Consider the following 19,438-nt stretch of genomic DNA (forward strand, 5'->3'; position numbering starts at 1 on the left):
CGAAGGAAGTGTCCCGTGTCTCTGTCACTTGTACGCCAGAGCAGGTAACCCACAAAGGTTTCAGGTGTTGTTCCCTGGCACCGCTGGGCCTTAAAGAACCCAGTCCTTCAGTTGGCGCCCAACGTGGGGCGACATCAGTGGTACCGGTCCAAAACCTGACGATCGTGAGGAACTTCGTGTGAAATCTCCGAGGAAAGGTGCACCCCGCTTCATCAATCCTGTTGTCGAAATAAGTGGTCCGAAGACTTTTCCTGCGAAGATCCCCGCCTCCTGACGGTTGCGACGGACCGATGCTCTGACTGTCGACCTGTTTTGGCGCCTGGCGTAGTCCTTTGTACGGCGAGACGACAGACGGGCCTTCCTGGTGACGCCATTGAGCTCTCAGTTAAGTATTTGTGGGTCGCTCCCAGTATCCTTGGTTGTTGTTGGTGCTTAGTCGTTTTTGCATGGTTCCATTGCATTTGTGGTTCTTAGTTGTTGGTTCTTAGTTGTTATTTGACAGTTGCAATTGCCAAAAACCGAGGGTTTTGTATTTCACGAAGATTTTGTACTTCGATAACCCTTGAAGTTTGATACTAGGTTAGCGTGCAAGATGCCTGGCCATAGTGGTTTCCTTGGTTTCTTTAAATGTCACAGTATGGACTCCCGGTTGGAGGACTTGTGTCCGATACCTCCAGTTGGAACTCCGATATATGAGCTCTATAGTCGACATGGTGTGGGCCCTATTATATATAATGAATATTGGATTTGTTATACGAAAAATGACGGTGACCTTAGTTGGCCATCACATGGAAGTTTCGATACTAAAATTTTAGATAATCTCGAAACGAAACTGTTTAAAAGAAAATCTAGTCCGGCTATGTTCGATTCCTTTCGGTTATGGCGCAAAGAGGCCAGGCAGAAAGAAATCAAACAGCTTAAGAAAAATAAGAAAGAAAGTAGTATCATTACGATAATGCAAGATGCAGGACGTCACCATCAAGATAAAGCAGATAAAGAAACGGAAGTTTCAGTTAGACTGCATCACATGTGGGCGGATAAATGTTATCCGGTGTTATCGTCAAATCTCGATAAAAAGGAAGAAGACTCGAAAGAGGATCCTTTGTTAGCGTATTTAATGAAATCACTGCCTCCTTATGCTCAGGGTGCTACGGCTCCTGTAGTTCCTCCTGTTCCCCCTCCTGTTGTTTTGGCGGCTACTGGTCAGCCTGTTGTTGGTCCTGTTCTTGCTCCTCTACCTGTTCCTCTTCCTACTGCTTCTTTGCCTGTACCTTCTCAGTCTATTGTTCCTGCTACCCCCACTGATCCTATAACCACTTCTAATGCTGTTGCTCCTGTTCTTTTTTCCTCTTCTCCTTCCGTTCGTAATCGTATCCCTAACTCAGTTGCTACCCTCTACTCCCCACTTTCCGGATCGTTACTTCAATCCGATGTCTCTGAAACTCCCCAGAGACGAAGTCAAATCCCTGGTGGAAGAGAGAGAGCGACGTTAGAAACTATGGCGCGTAGATGGATTAGACACCCTGCTAAATACACCTCACGCATAGTTTTCGATACATTTTCTCAGTTCAATGAGCCGACACAGAGATTTGTGTTTGAAGAAATGTGCAACTCCTTGAGGGAAGAGTGGGATATTGATGACTTAGATGATGTACCGCCCGAGATGACCGAACTTCAGAGTCGTTTTTTGAATGGTATGATCGTAGGTGCAGATGTACGACGTGCATTAGAGCGATTATTAGCCTTTAGGTCTACAGTGCCTTCTCGGGTGTCGTTTGATGACGATTCTGATACTCCAAAAGCGAACTCCGGTCAGTATCCTATGAGAGAGGTTCCACCAGTTTGGATGCCAGGGGATCCAAATGCTAATCCTGTGGTTCTGCCGTATTTCCAAAGGGTTTGGATACACCTCCCATGGAAGCGATCAGAAGTCTTACAGGTGAAGCAATCCTTGCCTGATCCACGCAAAAATCCGGCAGGTTATTATAAGGAGTTATCCCAACTGGTGGATGCTTCTATTATGAACCTTGCTGACATCGACATGTTGTTTGGTAATATTGTACCGCAACCGATTTGGGCCAAAATCCGCCAAGAGAATCGTTTGGCTGAGTTGGGTGGTGATTGGGCTACGCTATTAGCGGCTGATGGACGACAAATTGGTGGGGCTAAGCCCGAGCAGTTAATTACGGATTTGCCGCAAAGAATCATTACGCTCATGAAAACGCTTATGCCAGCGATGAGGGTGAATTGGGACAAATTGTCGGCTTGTAAGCAAAAGAAAGACGAAAGTGTCTCCAATTTCTTTACTAGATTTGAGGAAGCATTCATTGATCATAGTGGTCAGGACATGAGTACGGAGGGAGGACAGCGGTTATTTGTTGATAAGTTTGTGTTAAATTTGTTGCCTGAACTATGCAACAAATTGAAAAATTCAGAAAGTGCATGGGCCGTTTCAACCACTGCTCAAATACTAGCGACGGCTCAATACTACGAAAATAGGGAAAAAGAAGAAAGTGATCGTTCAGATAAGAAAACGAAGGAGCTTAAAACGAAGGTTTTGTTGCAACAAGCGTATCCTCCGCGTTCGAATCAAAATGATTCGCAACAGCAGTATCGGCCACAGGCACAGTCTTCCAGGATGCAGTCACGCTCTGACTCCTCTGACTTTAGATCTATGCTTGGATATAATCAGTGTGCATATTGTAGGGGAGAGGGACATATCAAATTTAATTGTCCCACTTTACGTGATCGCTATAATCATGTTTTGGCTCGAGGGGGACGTGGTGGTCCCCAACAGGCATTTCGAGGTAAAGGTCGTGGTAACTCTCAGAATCAGAATGAGCGCTCTCCTACTTCGTTGGATGCGAATAATTGTTTTGATCAGCGGAATGCGAGGTCCGATAGATCGTCACAGTACCATGTGGACGATTATTACATTGGACATGAGATTGAGGAAGGTGATCGTTACTAGGACAGCCACCGACAAAGAGAGGGAGTAGTGTCAGTTCCGGTTGATCAGAGAGGGCCTTACGTCGCAGTTGCTACATCTGGCGTAGTTGAGCCTTTTCTGTTGGACACTGGTGCAGCAAAAAGTTCCATCATGCATTCAAAACTCCCTGGCGCACCTTTGTCCGGCTTAACGAATGTTTCCGTTGGATTCTCTGGCGCCCCTGTTAGCAATCCTGTCTCCAGCCCTTTGCCCCTTACGATTGATCCTCGTGAGCTGGAGGCTCCCTTGATTCTCTCCACTGGTTGTGGCGAGAATCTTTTGGGTTTGGATTTGTTAAAACGGTTATATGCGACTTTGTACTGCTCTCCTGCGGGAGTGGAGCTTACATTAGGTCAGAGAATAATCTCTCCTATGTACTTATCGATTGATAAGTTCCCACCGGAACTGAGTTCCCATCCTGCGTCACTATGGGCCACGGGCCCCAATGATGTGGGTTTGTTGGACATTCCACCTTATGTGGTGCAGTTGAAATCAAATGTGCGATTACCACGTATACCTCAATATCGTATTTCTCTTGATGGTGAGCGAGCGCTATTAGCGATTGTTTATGACCTGATCGAAAAGGATGTCATTGAAGAAACTTCGGGAAATGTGTGTAATAGTCCTGTGTTACCCATCCTGAAACGAACTGATCCATCTAAACCTCCTGTGTACCGTTTTGTAATTGATTTAAGAGAGGTGAATAAGATCGTGGTCCCACAATTTCCTGTGGTGCCAGATATCACGGCCTTGTTGACCTTAATTCCAGCTTCTGCCTCCTGGTTCACGGTGATTGATCTAAAGAATGCTTTCTTTAGCATTCCGATTGCTGAGGAAAGCAGAGATCTATTCGGATTCTCACTAGGTGGTCGCAGTTTTAGATTTAAACGCGCACCACAGGGCTATTGTGAGAGTCCATCGATCTACAGTCAAGCCCTTAAAAGTCAACTGGATGCATTTGTATTACCGACGGGTGCAGCTTTGATTCAGTACGTTGATGACTTATTAGTGGCTGCTGATACCGAGGTTATTTGCAGAACCACTACAGTGTCGTTGTTGCAGCATTTATGTGACTTACATCACAAGGTGTCACCTTCTAAGCTGCAATATTGTTGTCAAGAAGTAACCTATTTGAGTCACTTATTGTCAAAAGAAGGGAGACGGTTGACCCCAGAAAGAATTGCAGTGATTGCGCGAATGACTGTGCCAAAAACTCAGAGAGATGTGCGTGCCTTTCTAGGTATTACGTCATACTGCAGACAATGGATTCCAAATTTTTCATTATTAGCGAAGCCATTGTTAGCTCTCACGTGCAAGGATGTTTCGACTCCTTTGCCTTGGACTGAAGAGTGTCAGCAAAGTTTTTCGGAATTACGTGATGTGTTGTGTTCGGCTCCTGTGTTAGGTACTCCCGATTACGGTAAGCCGTTCACACTGTACGTTCACGAGAGGGATGGTTGTGCGTTGAGTGTCTTGACGCAACAATTTGGCGACAAACAACGCCCATGTGCGTATTTTTCCTCAACCTTAGACCCAGTAGCTAGAGCATTACCGAGTTGTCTGAAAGCAACAGCAGCAGCTGCGGTGTCCATTCGACAGTCCGCAGGTTTGGTCATGGATAATATGCTTACGGTGATGGTTCCGCATGCAGTTGACACTCTTCTGAACCGAACGAAAACTCAACACCTGACGAGCGCAAGGTTGTCTGGGTATGAGCTGACACTTTTGGCAAGTCATATACGGATAAAGCGTTGTAATGTGTTGAACCCAGCAACATTGTTGCCGATCAACATGGAATCAGATGATGTAGCACCACATGATTGTTACTTGAGAACTGAAGAAGAGACGAAGGGTCGCATTGACCTGAAAAACACTCCATTGATAGATCCCGATGGTACTTTGTATGTTGATGGCTCGTGCTTCAAGTTGCCGAATGGTGATACGACGACTGCGTATGCTTTAGTGACGTTGAGTACGGTTGTGGAAACTGCGAGATTGAGTCAGAATTCAGCCCAAGCAGCTGAATTGATCGCGCTGACGAGAGCGTGTGTGTTGTCTAGAGGAAAGCGGGTGAATGTGTTTACCGATAGTCAGTATGCATTTGGCGTAGCGCACAGTTTTGGTCGATTGTGGAGAAAACAAGGGTTTTTCACGTCACATGGCACGAAGATACAGCATGGACAACTTGTGAATGACCTTTTGGATGCACTTACATTGCCTAAACAGGTGGCAATAATCAAATGCAGTGCGCATCGGAAAGTGACAGATGATGTTGGCCGCGGTAATGCGTTTGCGGATGAGATTGCTAAGGAGACAGCTAGAGATCTGACAAATCGAATGTACGTTACGAATTCAGTAGGATGGCCAGCGGAGACTGGTATGTGTGAAGACACAGTTGAGAGTATGAAAGAGATACAGAATGAGGCTACCGAGATGGAAAAGACTCAGTGGAAAGAAAGCACGGGGAAGTTAGATGAGAATGGATGTTGGGTTGATTTGTCAGAAAGGCAGAGATGGATGTTACCGGATGCATATGTGCTTGCCGTTGTTACCATGGCTCATGGCACGTCACATATTAGCGCCAAAGGCATATTTAAGTTGTTGTCCCCAGTATGGAAGAATGAGGGGATTACTAAGTGTGCTGAGAGAGTGGTTAAGAATTGCATGGTATGTTTGATGTATAATCCTGGCAAGGGCACCCCTACTCCACCTGGTCATTTTGCCCCTCCTACATGTCCCTTTGAAATTATTCAGTTGGATTTCATCCATATGGAGAGATGCAACAACCTGAAGTATGTCTTGGTTGTAGTTTGTGCATTCTCTAGATGGATTGAGGCTTACCCCCATAAAGATAATACTGCCCTATCTACAGCAAAAGTGTTGCTCAAAGAGTATTTCCCTAGGTATGGCATGCCACGGATTGTATGGTCGGATAACGGAAGTGAGTTTGTGGGAAGTGTGATGAAAAGTGTATGCAGTGGCCTTGGTATTCATTAAAAATACCATAGTGCTAATCATCCTCAGTCGGCGGGTTTAGTGGAAGGATACAATGGTACCCTGAAACTGAAACTTGCCAAAATCCAGGCCACGACTGGTTTATCATGGCCAGATGCTTTGCCTCTAGCCCTCTTATCGACCAGAGCGACTGTGCACTCTCGAGTAGGGCTTAGCCCATATGAGATTGTGTTCGGCCGTCCTGCGAACATTTGGGGAGTCCCAAGGCCTAAGGAATTTAACAGACTTGAATATCCAATGTTGATTGACTATCTTCATGATCTGACTGCTAAATTAAGTTTGATTCACCAACAGGTTTACGAGGCTCTACCGGCACAAACAGAAGGTCCTGGTCATCGGCTCCAACCTGGCGACTGGGTCGTTACCCGAAATTTTGGACGAAAACGCAATCTTGAGCCAAGATTCGTGGGACCCCACCAGGTGTTACTGGCGACGAGGACTGCAGTTCGACTGGAAGGAAGAAAGCATTGGGTGCATGCCACCCACACCAAGAAGGTTCCGCTTCCTTTGCCAGTAGACACATGGATGAAGAAAGGAGTCGCCTCGACTGAAACAGGGGCCCCTTTGTACTATGTACCATTTAGTGATGCCCAGCCTGTAGGGAACGATTTAGTTCAATCAGATATCCCTGTCGAATCATCGAAAACGATACCGTTATCATCAGCATTGGAGAGTTCAAGTTCTGAACTGTTACCTGAACAATCGAACACTGTTTTGCCATCAGAACCGTTATTTGAAGAGCAAACTCAACCTGGAAAAACTCGATATTTTCTTCGATCGCGCAATAAAGACTAATGCATTTGTTTATTTTTGAATTCACGTTACCCCTTACAGTTGCCATGAATGTTATGATTTTGCATATTGTGTGTGTATTTTTTTCCTTTGCAGCTAGGAGACTTATGCTAATTAAAAGATAAATTAATTAGACCTACCATCTGGGTTGACCGTAGGGCCGTGCGGGTACCTCCTTCTGTTTAGCAGGTTTCTGACACTAGGTCGATTGCCTTTTGTCAATTTCTGGGAACTCCTGGAAATTGATAGTCGCTACTCAGAACGAAGTGTGTCAAGAACGTCACGGACGGTTTTTAGAGGATGGAGTTTTCTAAGCTGTCGGACATAGACAAAATGGCGGTACAAAGATCCAAATTGCATAAGATGTTTCGAACAAAATGTTTTCTGTTTCAGGTTTTTATGTTGTTACTGACTGTTTCTTTGCTACTAGTGGGTGGAGTGTACTTTGGGATTCAATTATTATTGCCTTCCATTTCACCCGTTTCCTTCTCACTTGACCTAAATTCTGTTTCTACTATTTCACCACATTCCTTTCATCTTCTGCCTCAACATGAACAGGCCAGACGTGCGGAATTTATGAACAATTCCTTTGTCCAACTCCTGCATCAGCATCAGTTGGTGATGAATACTACCAATTGTTGGGTGTGTGGGTTAATGCCACATACTATGGATAAAGGTATTCCGTATTTGGTTCTTTCTTACAGCACCCAGGGGTCAGCTCGAGCATTCCAAACTATGTTCCGTAGTGCACTAGATTCCTACCCCCGTCGAGAGCCTCGCTCCACAGACCTTAGTCCCGGCCCGTACCACAAGCCTTTGGCGATAGCGATTGCTGATTTAGATAAAGATATTTTTGATGCAACAATTATCCCAGAGGAAGAGGTGCGAGCTTACAAGGATCTGAGTGAGGTTGAGTATAGTATGTTAGTAAGTGATAGACAGCTTAAAAGCTCATCTCCGATTTGGATCGTACCTCATCTCGGCCATTTCTGTCTGCAAGGCCTTGGTCGAAATCCAAGAGCTCAGCTTGGGAAGAGTGCTTGTACTGAGACGTATGTCTTACCGATGCTCTCTTCCCCTGTCTTCCTGACTGCCAAGGGTACTTATTTTGTGTGTTACGATCGTGCTTATACGTGGTTGCCTCGTGACTTTTCAGGCACCTGCTATATCGCGAATCTTTTGCCACCAACTTTTACGGTTGCCTCAAACTATCACAAGACTAGAGTTGTGAGAGGCGTCGTTAGTAAAGAGGACACTGCCAGTCAAGAGGCAGGAGACTTCTTTAAGGGTTTCCTACCGTTTTGGGGTCCTATGGTTAATAGTAGGAACTTGAGACAGTTGACTCGTGTGGTGAAATTGACTGCTAATATCACTGCAAGTGCCCTTGGTAACCTGACAGCAGAGCTTCAAGCGGATAGACTTATGATGCTACAGAACCGTATGGTTCTAGACGTTATACTTGCAGATAGAGGTGGTGTGTGCAAGGTAATCCATTCGAGCTGCTGCATTTTCATCCCTGATAATGCTCCAACTGTTTATCAAGCCATCTCAAAGTTGCATAAAATCTCGGAGTCCATACACGTGGACGAGGGAGATTGGACGCTTCTAGGATGGTTTTGGGGTCTGATGTCGACTTGGGGTTGGAAGCTTCTGATGATCATAGGAGTCGTTATAGCGTTTCTGTTCACGTGTTGTCTTTGTGTGCAGTGTGGTCCTGCCTTATGTGGCCTTTGTGCTACAACGTGTATAAGAAGGCCATCTGTGACCAAAGAGACATTGATGGATAGGATGATGTTTCAACAACACCTGAATGATCTGATGAATATCGAAATTGATTCTGATTTCGACTAGTGCTTGCCTACCTGAGGGCAAAAGGAGCGTCTGAGGTTCCGTGAGAATCATTACGATGTTTTGGGCATGCTCGGATATGGACGAGTTTGGTATCTATGAACCGTAAATGACGAGATTAGTAGGTGTATGCGTTTACGCTAGACTACTTAGAAGGGTTCGTCTCCTTTACGGGTTTTTCCATCTGAACCCTCGGGTTCCATTTTAGATACGGCATCCATTTTGTTTCTTGCCCTCACGTAGCCAGCGAAGGGACAATGTCCGCTTCATGACCCTGGGATTCCCAAGCTCTGGCGGAAGATGAATATTCTTTGGGGTCGTCTTTACGACCGGGGGAATGACACGGCAAAGGCAGATGGCTCAGCTTGAGGCTTATTCTGCCGTGTTGGTCTATTGTTTCAGCTTTACATATGTTAGGTTTGAGTCCTTTGATCCTGTGATCACGCTTCCGATATTGCCCCCACACTCTTCTGTTACGGTTGTCTGTCTTTCTTACACCTGTTCCTGTCTCTTTCTTTCGCCTGTTTACAACTAGAGTGGAATGTGCCTCATGGAGAGATGATGTGCTTTTACAGTTGGGAACCGGCAATGTTACTATAATCATGTTCCGGGCTTCTGACAACATGAATGCAATCCTTTTGAAGTTTACTGTGGGAACTGAGTTGTAACCTTTTGTTCGTTATGTCGAGCAATGACGAAAATGTGTATAAAAGAAGTGATTCCCTTTTGCAATTTGAAGCAGACTCTCAGAACCTACACTATGTTGTACTTCTTGCGATTTCTGTATCCCTGCAGTAATAAACGCTGATCTTTGACGCCGAAGGAAGTGTCCCGTGTCTCTGTCACTTGTACGCCAGAGCAGGTAACCCACGAAGGTTTCAGGTGTTGTTCCCTGGCACCGCTGGGCCTTAAAGAACCCAGTCCTTCACCCCCCCCACTCCCAATCTGCGGAAGGAGCCTAACCTGTTGGCGTTTCAAAAACTCCTGAAAACCTGCCTCTTCGAGGACTTGTTCTAACTATCTGCTTTGTGTCTATCTGTGTCTGTCCTCAGCAATGGGAGGCCTCAGGGTAGCCATGCACTACATAAATAAACATTCAATCATTCATTCACTATGTTGACTCTGGGGAAGAAAATTAAAGTAATGACTTTTCTTCCTCTATTTAATCGGATAATGTGGTGGAAATTGCTTCTATTGTAGAACCTCAAAAATGGAAATCACCTGCTTGTTCTATAAGTCTAAGCAGCAGTAATATAAAGTTTCTTTCTGATTCTGGTTCTCCGTTTACCCTAAAGATCTTTGCTTATGGTGGTAAAAGAGTAGAAGTTCTTGGCAAATTTGAGGGCAAATTGGAATTCAAAGGGGGTTTTGCACGAGGACTGCATACATTGTAAAGGAAGATGCAAATGTGTTGGGATGGGAGGAGCAGGGTGAGCCTGGAATCATTTTCAATCCCAATCATCCGGATATGGTCTTATCAAAACATGAAGCCATCCACTCCAGTCTCCCTGCTGCTACCCCTGTGCATACAGTCACTACCAAGTAATTTTCTAATTGTGACTGGATCCAAAGATACTCAGAGATTTTTAGCAGTGGTTTGGGTAAACTCAAGGGTTTTCAGCACTGCAATGTTCTTAAATAGGGTGCAATGGCTGTTGCATACAAAGGGCGTAAAGTACCGCTTAGTATGCATGGTGAGCTCAAGCAGGAACTTGAGCGGTTGTGTACCATGGGAGTAATTGAGCCCATTGAAGGCTCTGAATGGTTGTCCTCCATTGTTTTGGCGTGCAAGGCGGACAGATCTCTCAGAATGTGTGTGGACTTGCGTGACGTAAATGATTGCATATGGGTGGACCACCAAACCCTGCCCAACATCAATGAGAGGATGTCAACTTTGGAGGGTGCAACGTATTTTTCCTCACTTGACATCTCCGCCGATTACCATCAAGTGGAATTGTGCAAGGACTCAAGACACCTCATTTCCTTTGTGACTCCCGAAGGGGCGTTTCTCTCTTTACACCTGCCGTTTGGTTTAGCATCGGCTTCTGCAGTGTTCCAGCGCCGCATGGGGAACCTGTTTAAGAACACTGCAGGAGTCGTGTTTTTCCAAGCCGACATCCTAATTCATGGCAAAACAGAGTTAGAGCACAATGCCAGAGTCAGGCAGGTATTGGACACTGTCAAGTCTAGTGTGTTAAGGTTAAGGAAGGACAAATGTAATTTTCTTCAAGATGGTGTAGACTATCTGGGGCACCACATTTCCGGGAGTGCCATCCAAAATGCACCTGAACCTCTGAATAGGAACCAGCTTTGTTCTTTTCTTGGGCTGGTTGACTACTATGCTATATTTGTGGCAATTTTTTAGGATAGGATGGTGCATTTGCATGAGCTTTTGAAAAAGAATGCAATGTATGTATGGTCAGGCCAGTGTGCTTGTGATTTCAAACTATTGAAAGAGGCTATTGTGCAGGCACGCCCACTCACGTTAATGAACAATAATGATCGCTGCATTGTTACAACCAATGATGCAAGCAATGTAGTTCTTGGAGATGTTCTTATGCAGAAAAGATCTGACCATAGGGAGTAGGCCATTGCTTTTGCCTCTAGAGCATTTCGGGGAGCGGAGAACACTTACTCTACGATTGAAAAGGAGGCCCTAGCTTTGTGGTGGGCTGTACAGTATTTTCGGTACTTTTTGTGTGGGAACAAATTTGTTTAAAGGACCAACCATAAACCATTAGTGGATTTTTTTTACCGCCAAGGGTGGTGGCAGGGCCACTCCGCGCATAGCTAAGTGGGGGGGGGATTTAAAGGCTTCCGTTCCTGCCAAGAAGATTATTCCCCAGGCATCCCCTTCTAGAACAAGGGTTGCCCCACAAGATTCTGGGACTATGTTAGGTATTGTATTTTCTCAACTCATTTGCTATCCTGCCATCCTTGCAATTTACCATGGTTTCTGTTTCTGTTTTTTTTTTGTTAGGTATGTTTTCATCATCTTGTTGTTTTCCATGTGAAGGAAGGGGGGTGTGTTGGGATCTTGTGCCGCTTGTATCTGCATTGCTTTTTCCTTGTGTTCCCTGAGTGGAACATGGAATGCGGAGGCACTGGCAGTTGCTGCTGGGAAGCTGGGTGATCAGACTTAACCAAAGAAGACTGGTAAACGTACCTGGCGACTGTCTTCTTTTCACTAAGTCATACATTACCTCAGACAGCCACTGATGGCTGCCTGCCTCGACTAAATTGCTACAAAAAGTTAAATGGTTGCTTGAAAGAGGGGTTCATCAGAAATGAAAATTCAAATACAGATGCATTTACAGTTTGCAAAGTTGAGGTACAAAATTGTTGTAGTCTAAATAGTGTCCAACAGCAATCAATATTTAGTATATATTTATTGAACACAATATTTATGGCAACTATATTTTGACAAAGAACCTCAGTATGAGTGAGTGTGTCCTCTAGAGTCGATGTTAAGGAGTAAGACATGTTACCTGAGGAAAGTTTGGGAGAACTGATGCAAAGAAGCAAGTCTGATATAGGTGGGAAGAGCATTCACACATTGCTTTTGCATCTGTGCCATAATACAGTAAAGAGTGCAGAGGCAAAGTAGCAGCTGGGAAGTGCCCCAGCTGTGCATCTCATTAAAGGAAGCACAGTCAGTGCTCAAAGAAGGAATAGGAGATATCAACAATCCCCCAGGCAATCCTCCTGGAGATGAATGCAGTCAATAACTACACCCGCCAGCAAGGGAGGATCTCTGCCCCCCATTCGAAAGGAGGCGCAGGCTTCTGCCTGAATAGTGACAGACAGACCAATGGCTTCAAATCATGTTCACTAATGCACTGCCCACAGGGCAAGCACACGCTTAAGGGCTTTGCTGGCGACAGTGCATTTACTGTAATCGTTGCATTGTCCCTCTCTGCACCTGGGAAATCCAGTTAAAGAATGTAGAAAAGTGCCAAGTTTGCAGGAGAAAATGTGATTTGCCAGAATGTGTCGGATGGTAACACTGGGATGAGATCCCAAATCAGCACTCCAGGGCACCATGCAAGAGAAACGCCAGTCCTAAATGAGATTTGTGGCTCAATGGTTAGAGCGGCAGAACCTGATGCAGTAGTCTGGCCGGGACCAGGGTTCAATTCCCGCCTCGGCGGGTCTCGGGCTCAATTTTCTCGGACCTGATAATTCTCGCCTCGGTGCCTACTCTAATCATGAGTCCCATTCTGCACCTCTGGGCAATAGCTTGCTTAGTCTCCACAACGGCCCCAACAGCGCTAGGATGCCTGGCTTCACCTTGGGGGTGCCCAGGAGTGGACACCTCACAGGGAAAGGCCAGGAAGGGTTCCTCGGCGGTATTCGTACAAGCACCGAGATTCCTACGGGTAGTCGTGCGCTATACCAGTGCGTAATCATTTCATAAAGCAGTGCAGGGCCACTTTGGAGTAAATCAATGCAGTGCAGATGTCTGTATTGCCTGACTCTCCCCTATGGGGGGCATTCCATGGGCGTTATGTGGGTGTGTCAATGCTACTACCATGAATTTACCAGAAATAGTAGACCTGGGAAGGCGCCAAAAGTTGTGCCTTCCCATGGGAGGTCAAACAAGGAGCAATATATGTATTTTTCCTCGTTACTTCATCTTTCTATTCGTGCTTTGACTGACCTTTCTCCAAAATGAATGAGAACCTTTAAAAAGTGCAGCCCCTCTTCTATGATAAGATATTGCAATCATGTTTTCTATGAATACAGTGCACAATACAGGCATGTACTGCATTTAATTCCAGGCTATGAAAGCTGGGTGCCTTACCTCTACAAATGTTTTCTGTGGCTTCTTCAGGTCTATCAGCAGCAGGTTTCCAATTAGTGGGAGAGGTTTCGGTCCAGGTGGGAAGTTCTGGGCGATGTCCTTGTTCCAGCCATCGTTTGTAATTTTTACAGCAATAAAACCCAAAAGAACGACCAGGAGAATAATAACAATCCCTGTAGTGTACATTTCTCCTTTGGCAGTGGTTTTCCACACTGTAAAATAAAATGTCAATCACCTTAACAAGAGTGAAGTAATATATACTCTTCTGGCTGGAAATGATTACATTCTTTTAAGGAATGCCCCCCCTCTCTCTAAGCTGGTGTATGCATAGTGACTGTTGGAGTTTAAGTTGTATTACCTCAACAATTACATTTTGGCACACCATGTCTGTCATGCCCACTGCACAGATAAATACACTGAATTGCATCAGGCTTGCAATCTTGCTGACTAAGCTCACCGGTTATTGTTTCAACAAGGTAAACAAAATGGATTCTTTTGGTATTTAAATAAAGTAGCAACCTACAAAGGCGGATGTTTCTGATAACATATGCTGATTTAGCATTGGATGATAATGGGGTGTTGCAGCTGTTGAGGCAGAAGTGCTAAATGTAGACTTGAAACAAAACATGCCGCTCTTTTTCCTCATCCAGTATGGTAGCAAAAATTCAAACTGTGTTTTTTTTGTGCACATGATTTAACACTTCCTCCAGATACGAGAGGATTTCTACATGCTGCTCAAGTTAAATCCAAGTTACATAGATTAGTTTTGGGTGTGCAAGCGTAGTAAGGATTTTTTCCAGAAACGTTTTCGAAGGGCTAAAGTTCATTGAAAACTGGAGCACTTTTGCACATTTTCTTCTGTTCTGAATATATAAGTTACATACATATATCTTTGTGTATCATTAAAACATTGTTTGCAGAGGTATCTTTTACCACAAACAGTTGATATGCATTCTTTCCATAATGTCATTCTGCATACATAACAGAGCCATATGTGATAATACGGAGAAAACTGTGCAGGCGAGAATCAGAAACATGTTATGTGACAAAAACTTTACACTTTCCTTCTTTATCAACATTCAAACATTCAAATCAGTTTATTGTTCAGTAATTTATGCCATAACAATTCAAATATTGCTGATCACAATACAATGCAAACATTTTCACAATTCATTTAAATGTGAAATAACCTTGACACAGTTCATAACATGCTACTCTCTGCTCATCAACAATTTAATTTAATATTCACTGAAAAAACCATAGGTTTCACACATGTTATAGTTCGCAATTAGCATTTAAAAAACCTTGCAAATTCATTGAAAAAAACATAGGTTTCACACACGTTATAGTTAGGAATTAGCTTTTAAAAAAGCTTAGAAATTCATTGAAAAAAAAACATAGGTTTCACACGTTATAGTTAGCTAAACATTTCTCTCATACAAAACCTTTGAAATTCCTCCGTTATAGTTAGTTCAGCTATCTATAACCCATGCGCCCGCAATGCACTGCTGATGACGTCACATACTACATCACTCATGACATGCTCAGTGACATCACTCATGACATCACTGATGACATCTCAAATGACATCACTGATGCCTTTGCGTACCCTTATGATGCGCTTACGCAGCTACTTTGATACCAGAACGCATGATGTTCTACTGCGATTTGTGTAATTGTTTTTAAACTGTTTAGATGTGAAGGACATCTAACATGAGCTTCGATTGGAATTCCATAGAGCATATTATCAAACCCATTATCGCCACTTTAGCGACACTTTCCTTCCGATAAAGTGGAGATAATTATGTCGCCCAGGCTTGATATTATGGCCCACAGTGCGTAGTGTACAGCAGCTTCTCTGTAAAATCTATAATTACCTCAGAGCAGTGACAACAGATAGGTTACAACAGTCTGACAAACAGATCCACAACCTTATTACGCCACTTTTGAGTCACTTTTAACATGGGTAAAGTGATGCAAGGAGCTTGTAAATCTACGTCTAACTTTTCAAGAAAAAATCTCAACTCCAGACTCTGCGACACAGTTTTAATGTTGTTTTCTCTCTCTCTATTTCTCTCTCCCACTCTCTGTGACATCATTTCTCTTTCTCTCTTAAACTTAGACACTGCTGTCTGCTAGGACGTGTATAAGAATTGTTGAAAAAAAGTTGTGACACCAACTGCCTGAAATGTTTAGCCGCAAGGTTTATACAAGGGTAAGCATAGAGGCCTAGATCTACAAAGCCTTCATAGAAATGCATTAGAAATAAGTCGGCATAATGAATGAATGAATGAATGAATGTTGGATTTATAGAGCACGTGGTTACCCTGGAGCGTCCCAGCGCTGTACCACTGGGGAACCCGTCCTGGCTTTCCCTGTGAGATGGTCCCTTTACTGGGCATCCCCAAGGTGAAGCCAGGCATCCCCGGCTGTGATGGGGCCGGAGTGGAGATTAAGCAAGCTATTGCCCAGAGTTGCAGCGTGGGTCCCCATGGTTAGAGTGGCACCGAGGTGAGATTTATCGGGCCCGCTGACATTGGTCCTGCACCCGGCCGCGTCGGGAATTGAACGCTGGTCCCGGGCCGACCACAGTCTGCCGCCTCTAACCGTTGAGCCACACTTCTCCACCAGGTTAACACCAGAACCTGGGCTGCTATTGGAATTCACAAGAGCATATTATCAAGCTCATTATCTCCGCTTTAGCTGCAGTTTCCTACCGCTAAAACGCCGATAATTGTATCGCCGTTTTTGATAATATGCCCCGTAATGCTTCAGCTCATTTACTCACATCTACATACTTCTAAACTCTAATTTTCTTTTTTCTTTTGCAGATTACCAATCGGACACCTTTTGGAATTCATTTCACAATTGGTTTATAACATTGTTTGTTAAAGTTATTTTTCTAGTTCTAATATTGTTATAATTGAGTTTCGTTTATATTTATTGTTTAATAAAAGTTAATTAAAAAAACTACATACTTCTTTTATTTTGTGGGGACGGGGTATGACGGTCTACAATAAAAATAATGTTGAAATACTATACTAAGATATTCAAGACTAGGATTGAAAACTACTGAGTTCTAACTACCAGATATAATAAAAACAACGGTGAAAAACTACTAAAATGGCGGTGGATGGAGTATGTTATCAACGTTTGGTGCTTTGGCACTACCTTTCAAATAAATATAGAAAAAATATGATTACAAAAGTACGATACAAAAGTACAGCAGCGGATGACACACACGAACCGGGAAACGAAAGCGACAGATTTACTACCTGAAATAAAGAACGGTTTGCTTGTTGAATTTGAAGAAAAAGAAAACCTGGGCTTTGAAACGACGCTGTGCATGTTTAGGGAGTACAACTGCTACACAAAAAAAGGAAAGCTTTACATACTATCTTAAAAATGAAGGAGCATATTATCAACAAAAGGCGATACATTATCGCCACTTTTATCTACAGAAAACTGCAGATAAAGCAGCGATAATGTGCTTGATAATAGGCCCTTGTAACTTCCCATACAAGCCCAGGTTCTGGTGTTAACCTGGGCTGCTATGGTTATTCACAAAGGCATATTATCAAGCCCATTATCGCCGCTTTATCGCCAGTTTCCTGCCGATAAAAGCGACGATAATGAATCGCCTTTTGTTGATAATATGGCCCACTGCTCTTTTTTTGACAAGTAAACTTAGGTGCATATTATCAAGAACCGGTGTTAAAATTATCGCTGTTTTATTGGCAGGAAACTGCCATCAAAACGGCAATAATGAGGTTGATAATACAGCCTTTGGTATTTCCCATAGAAGCCCATGTTAACACCAGAACGTAGGCTTCTATGAGAATTAACAAAGACGTATTATCAAGCCCACCTTCCCAACATTAATAAAAAACTCCAGACAATGCAGGTACCCGGAGCTGGAAGGTCATTTTACAAATCACTAGCCCAGAAAGGTGCCGTTCCCTGCGACATGTATGGGGAGAGAGAGACAGAGCTCAAAACATATATTTTTTTAAAAAGACCCGAGGGGTGCCACTCACCAAGACTGCGGGGAGTAGGACTGTAACCCACCCCGCATACTAAAAAATAAAACCAGAGGAGTGCCGTTCCCCAGTGCTCGGGGCACCTTACAAGCCCCCATAATGCAAAACAATTGCCCCCCGGAACATAATGAATTAAACAAACTACTAGTTTGTTTTCCACCTTTTCCACCGCGTACAAGTACTGCACGAGTACCCCGCCCTTTTTTATTTAAAAATAAATAAAAATTGAGCCTAAAGATCCATGTACCACCCCCTGACCAAGACTATAGGGTAAGAATGTTTCTACCCTGCCCCCTTTCCCTATTTCTCAACTTTGTTTTACTGTTTTCTTGTGACTCTGCTCTCCCGACAAACAAGATGGCTGCCAACACTTCCTGGTTTGTAGTATTGACAGCCAATCAGCATGCAGCTCTTGCTCATAATTGTACGTATTTCGGTATGCGTACCCTGCTATTTTCCTTTACAAAAATAAAAATGAAAAATAGAGCCTACACATTCCTGTACGACTCCCTGAGCAAGTCGAGAGGGTCAGAATGTTTCTAGCCTACCCCCTTTCCTTATTCCGGAAATTTGTTTTACTGTTTTCTTGTGACTCGGTTCTGGCGAGGCACAAGATGGCCACCAACACTTCCTGGTTTGAGTTGTTAGACCTGGCACCTTGGCGTGAGTTTCCCTTCCACTTTTTGCTGAAGTGCCTCAGATGTTTTGCTGGTGTTCGATGCTCAGGGCACTGCACCACGGCCAATCCGTGCCGCAGTGCAAGTGCTTAAAGTGTATATGTAATTGATTTCCACAATTGGATTATTTGGTTTACTGTCAGTCCCCAGTAAAGAGCACGAGGAATGCCGGGGCTTGTAGATACAAATGCTGCTAGTGGGGCTGCAGCGCTGGTTGCGCCACCCACAGAAGCGGCCTCGTAAGATATGTCTCGGGTCCACGTACAGTCCCGTACTGTCACGCTGACTGCGCAAGTGCCCACACTTGCCAGTCCCAGAACCTTCCCTAACCTTCATATCAGTCACCCCTATGGTAGGCCTACGGGCAGGGTGCATTGTAAGCGTAAGGTAGGACAAGCCTAGAGTGTGGCATGTCCTAGTAGTGAATTACCGCCCTCTTCGTTCTTCACTGTTGAAGGGCTACCTGTTCTCTTAGGCCAGATGAGCTGTCGGAGCTATTACACGCTATAGTACCGGCAGGCTCAGGGAACACTGTAGCACGTCGAGTTTAGTATGCCTGAACTCAGAATAATAAAATACTTCCTTTAGTAAGGTTTATTTTAATATCCTGTGTTTGCAAATGCTACTTTTAGAAAGTTAGCATTTGCTCGCCTAACTGTTCAGCCCGCCTCTGCCAGGATGTGTATCTGCTGTCTGGGTTTGTGTGAGTGATAGGGCTGGGAGATTCTCGGGGACAGTCGGGTGCTCCAGGTGGTGAATGGGGTGCTTACACCAGGATGGGTGGGCGGAGTAGTCCTCGACTCTGAATAGGGTTGTGATCCACCACCACAATGCTGGCTCCACCTCCTGCGGAGCGTCTGATGTCTCTGCCCTACACCCTGAAAGAAGACGGCAGCGTCATGTCAACAGAGTACTCCAGAACCGGGTTGAACCAGGCTCAGGCCCCCAAAGACAAAAGAAATGCTGTATAAATATAGGAGCTCCGCTCCTTACAAATCAGATCCAGTTTTGACCACGACGAACCTCTGCCTGACTAGAAGGACCAAGAGAAGCTGAAGGATGGAAACCAGTCTGTATCCTGTTGAACTGGCCTGCAGTGGTGCCTTGCTAAGAACGGAGAGGAAAGGACCAGAGAGGACTTTGTAGACTTGTGCCTGAAACGATCTCCAAGGGCTTGATCGAGAGCTTGCCCCCTGAACGGAACCCCAGGACCATTGGGTTCTATTCTGCTTGTGCCCGTCTGCTGTTGGGCCTTAGTTCTTATTCCCTCGCC

At 44.5% G+C, this 19,438-nt stretch overlaps 1 protein-coding gene across 1 annotated transcript in view; it reads right to left on the reverse strand.

Annotated features, from left to right (window-relative positions):
* The window catches only part of LOC144826913 (cytochrome P450 2K1-like), a 190,296-nt gene extending 176,662 nt beyond the window's left edge, over window positions 1-13,634 (reverse strand). The window contains exon 1 of the mRNA XM_078685371.1: window positions 13,449-13,634. Coding sequence (XP_078541497.1) covers window positions 13,449-13,634 — 186 coding nt within the window. The remainder of the gene's footprint in view (window positions 1-13,448) is intronic.
* Window positions 13,635-19,438: the final 5,804 nt, after the last annotated feature.

The sequence above is a fragment of the Lissotriton helveticus genome, chromosome 4_1 (genome assembly GCF_964261635.1).
Source record: "Lissotriton helveticus chromosome 4_1, aLisHel1.1, whole genome shotgun sequence".
NCBI classification, from domain to species: Eukaryota; Metazoa; Chordata; class Amphibia; order Caudata; family Salamandridae; genus Lissotriton; species Lissotriton helveticus.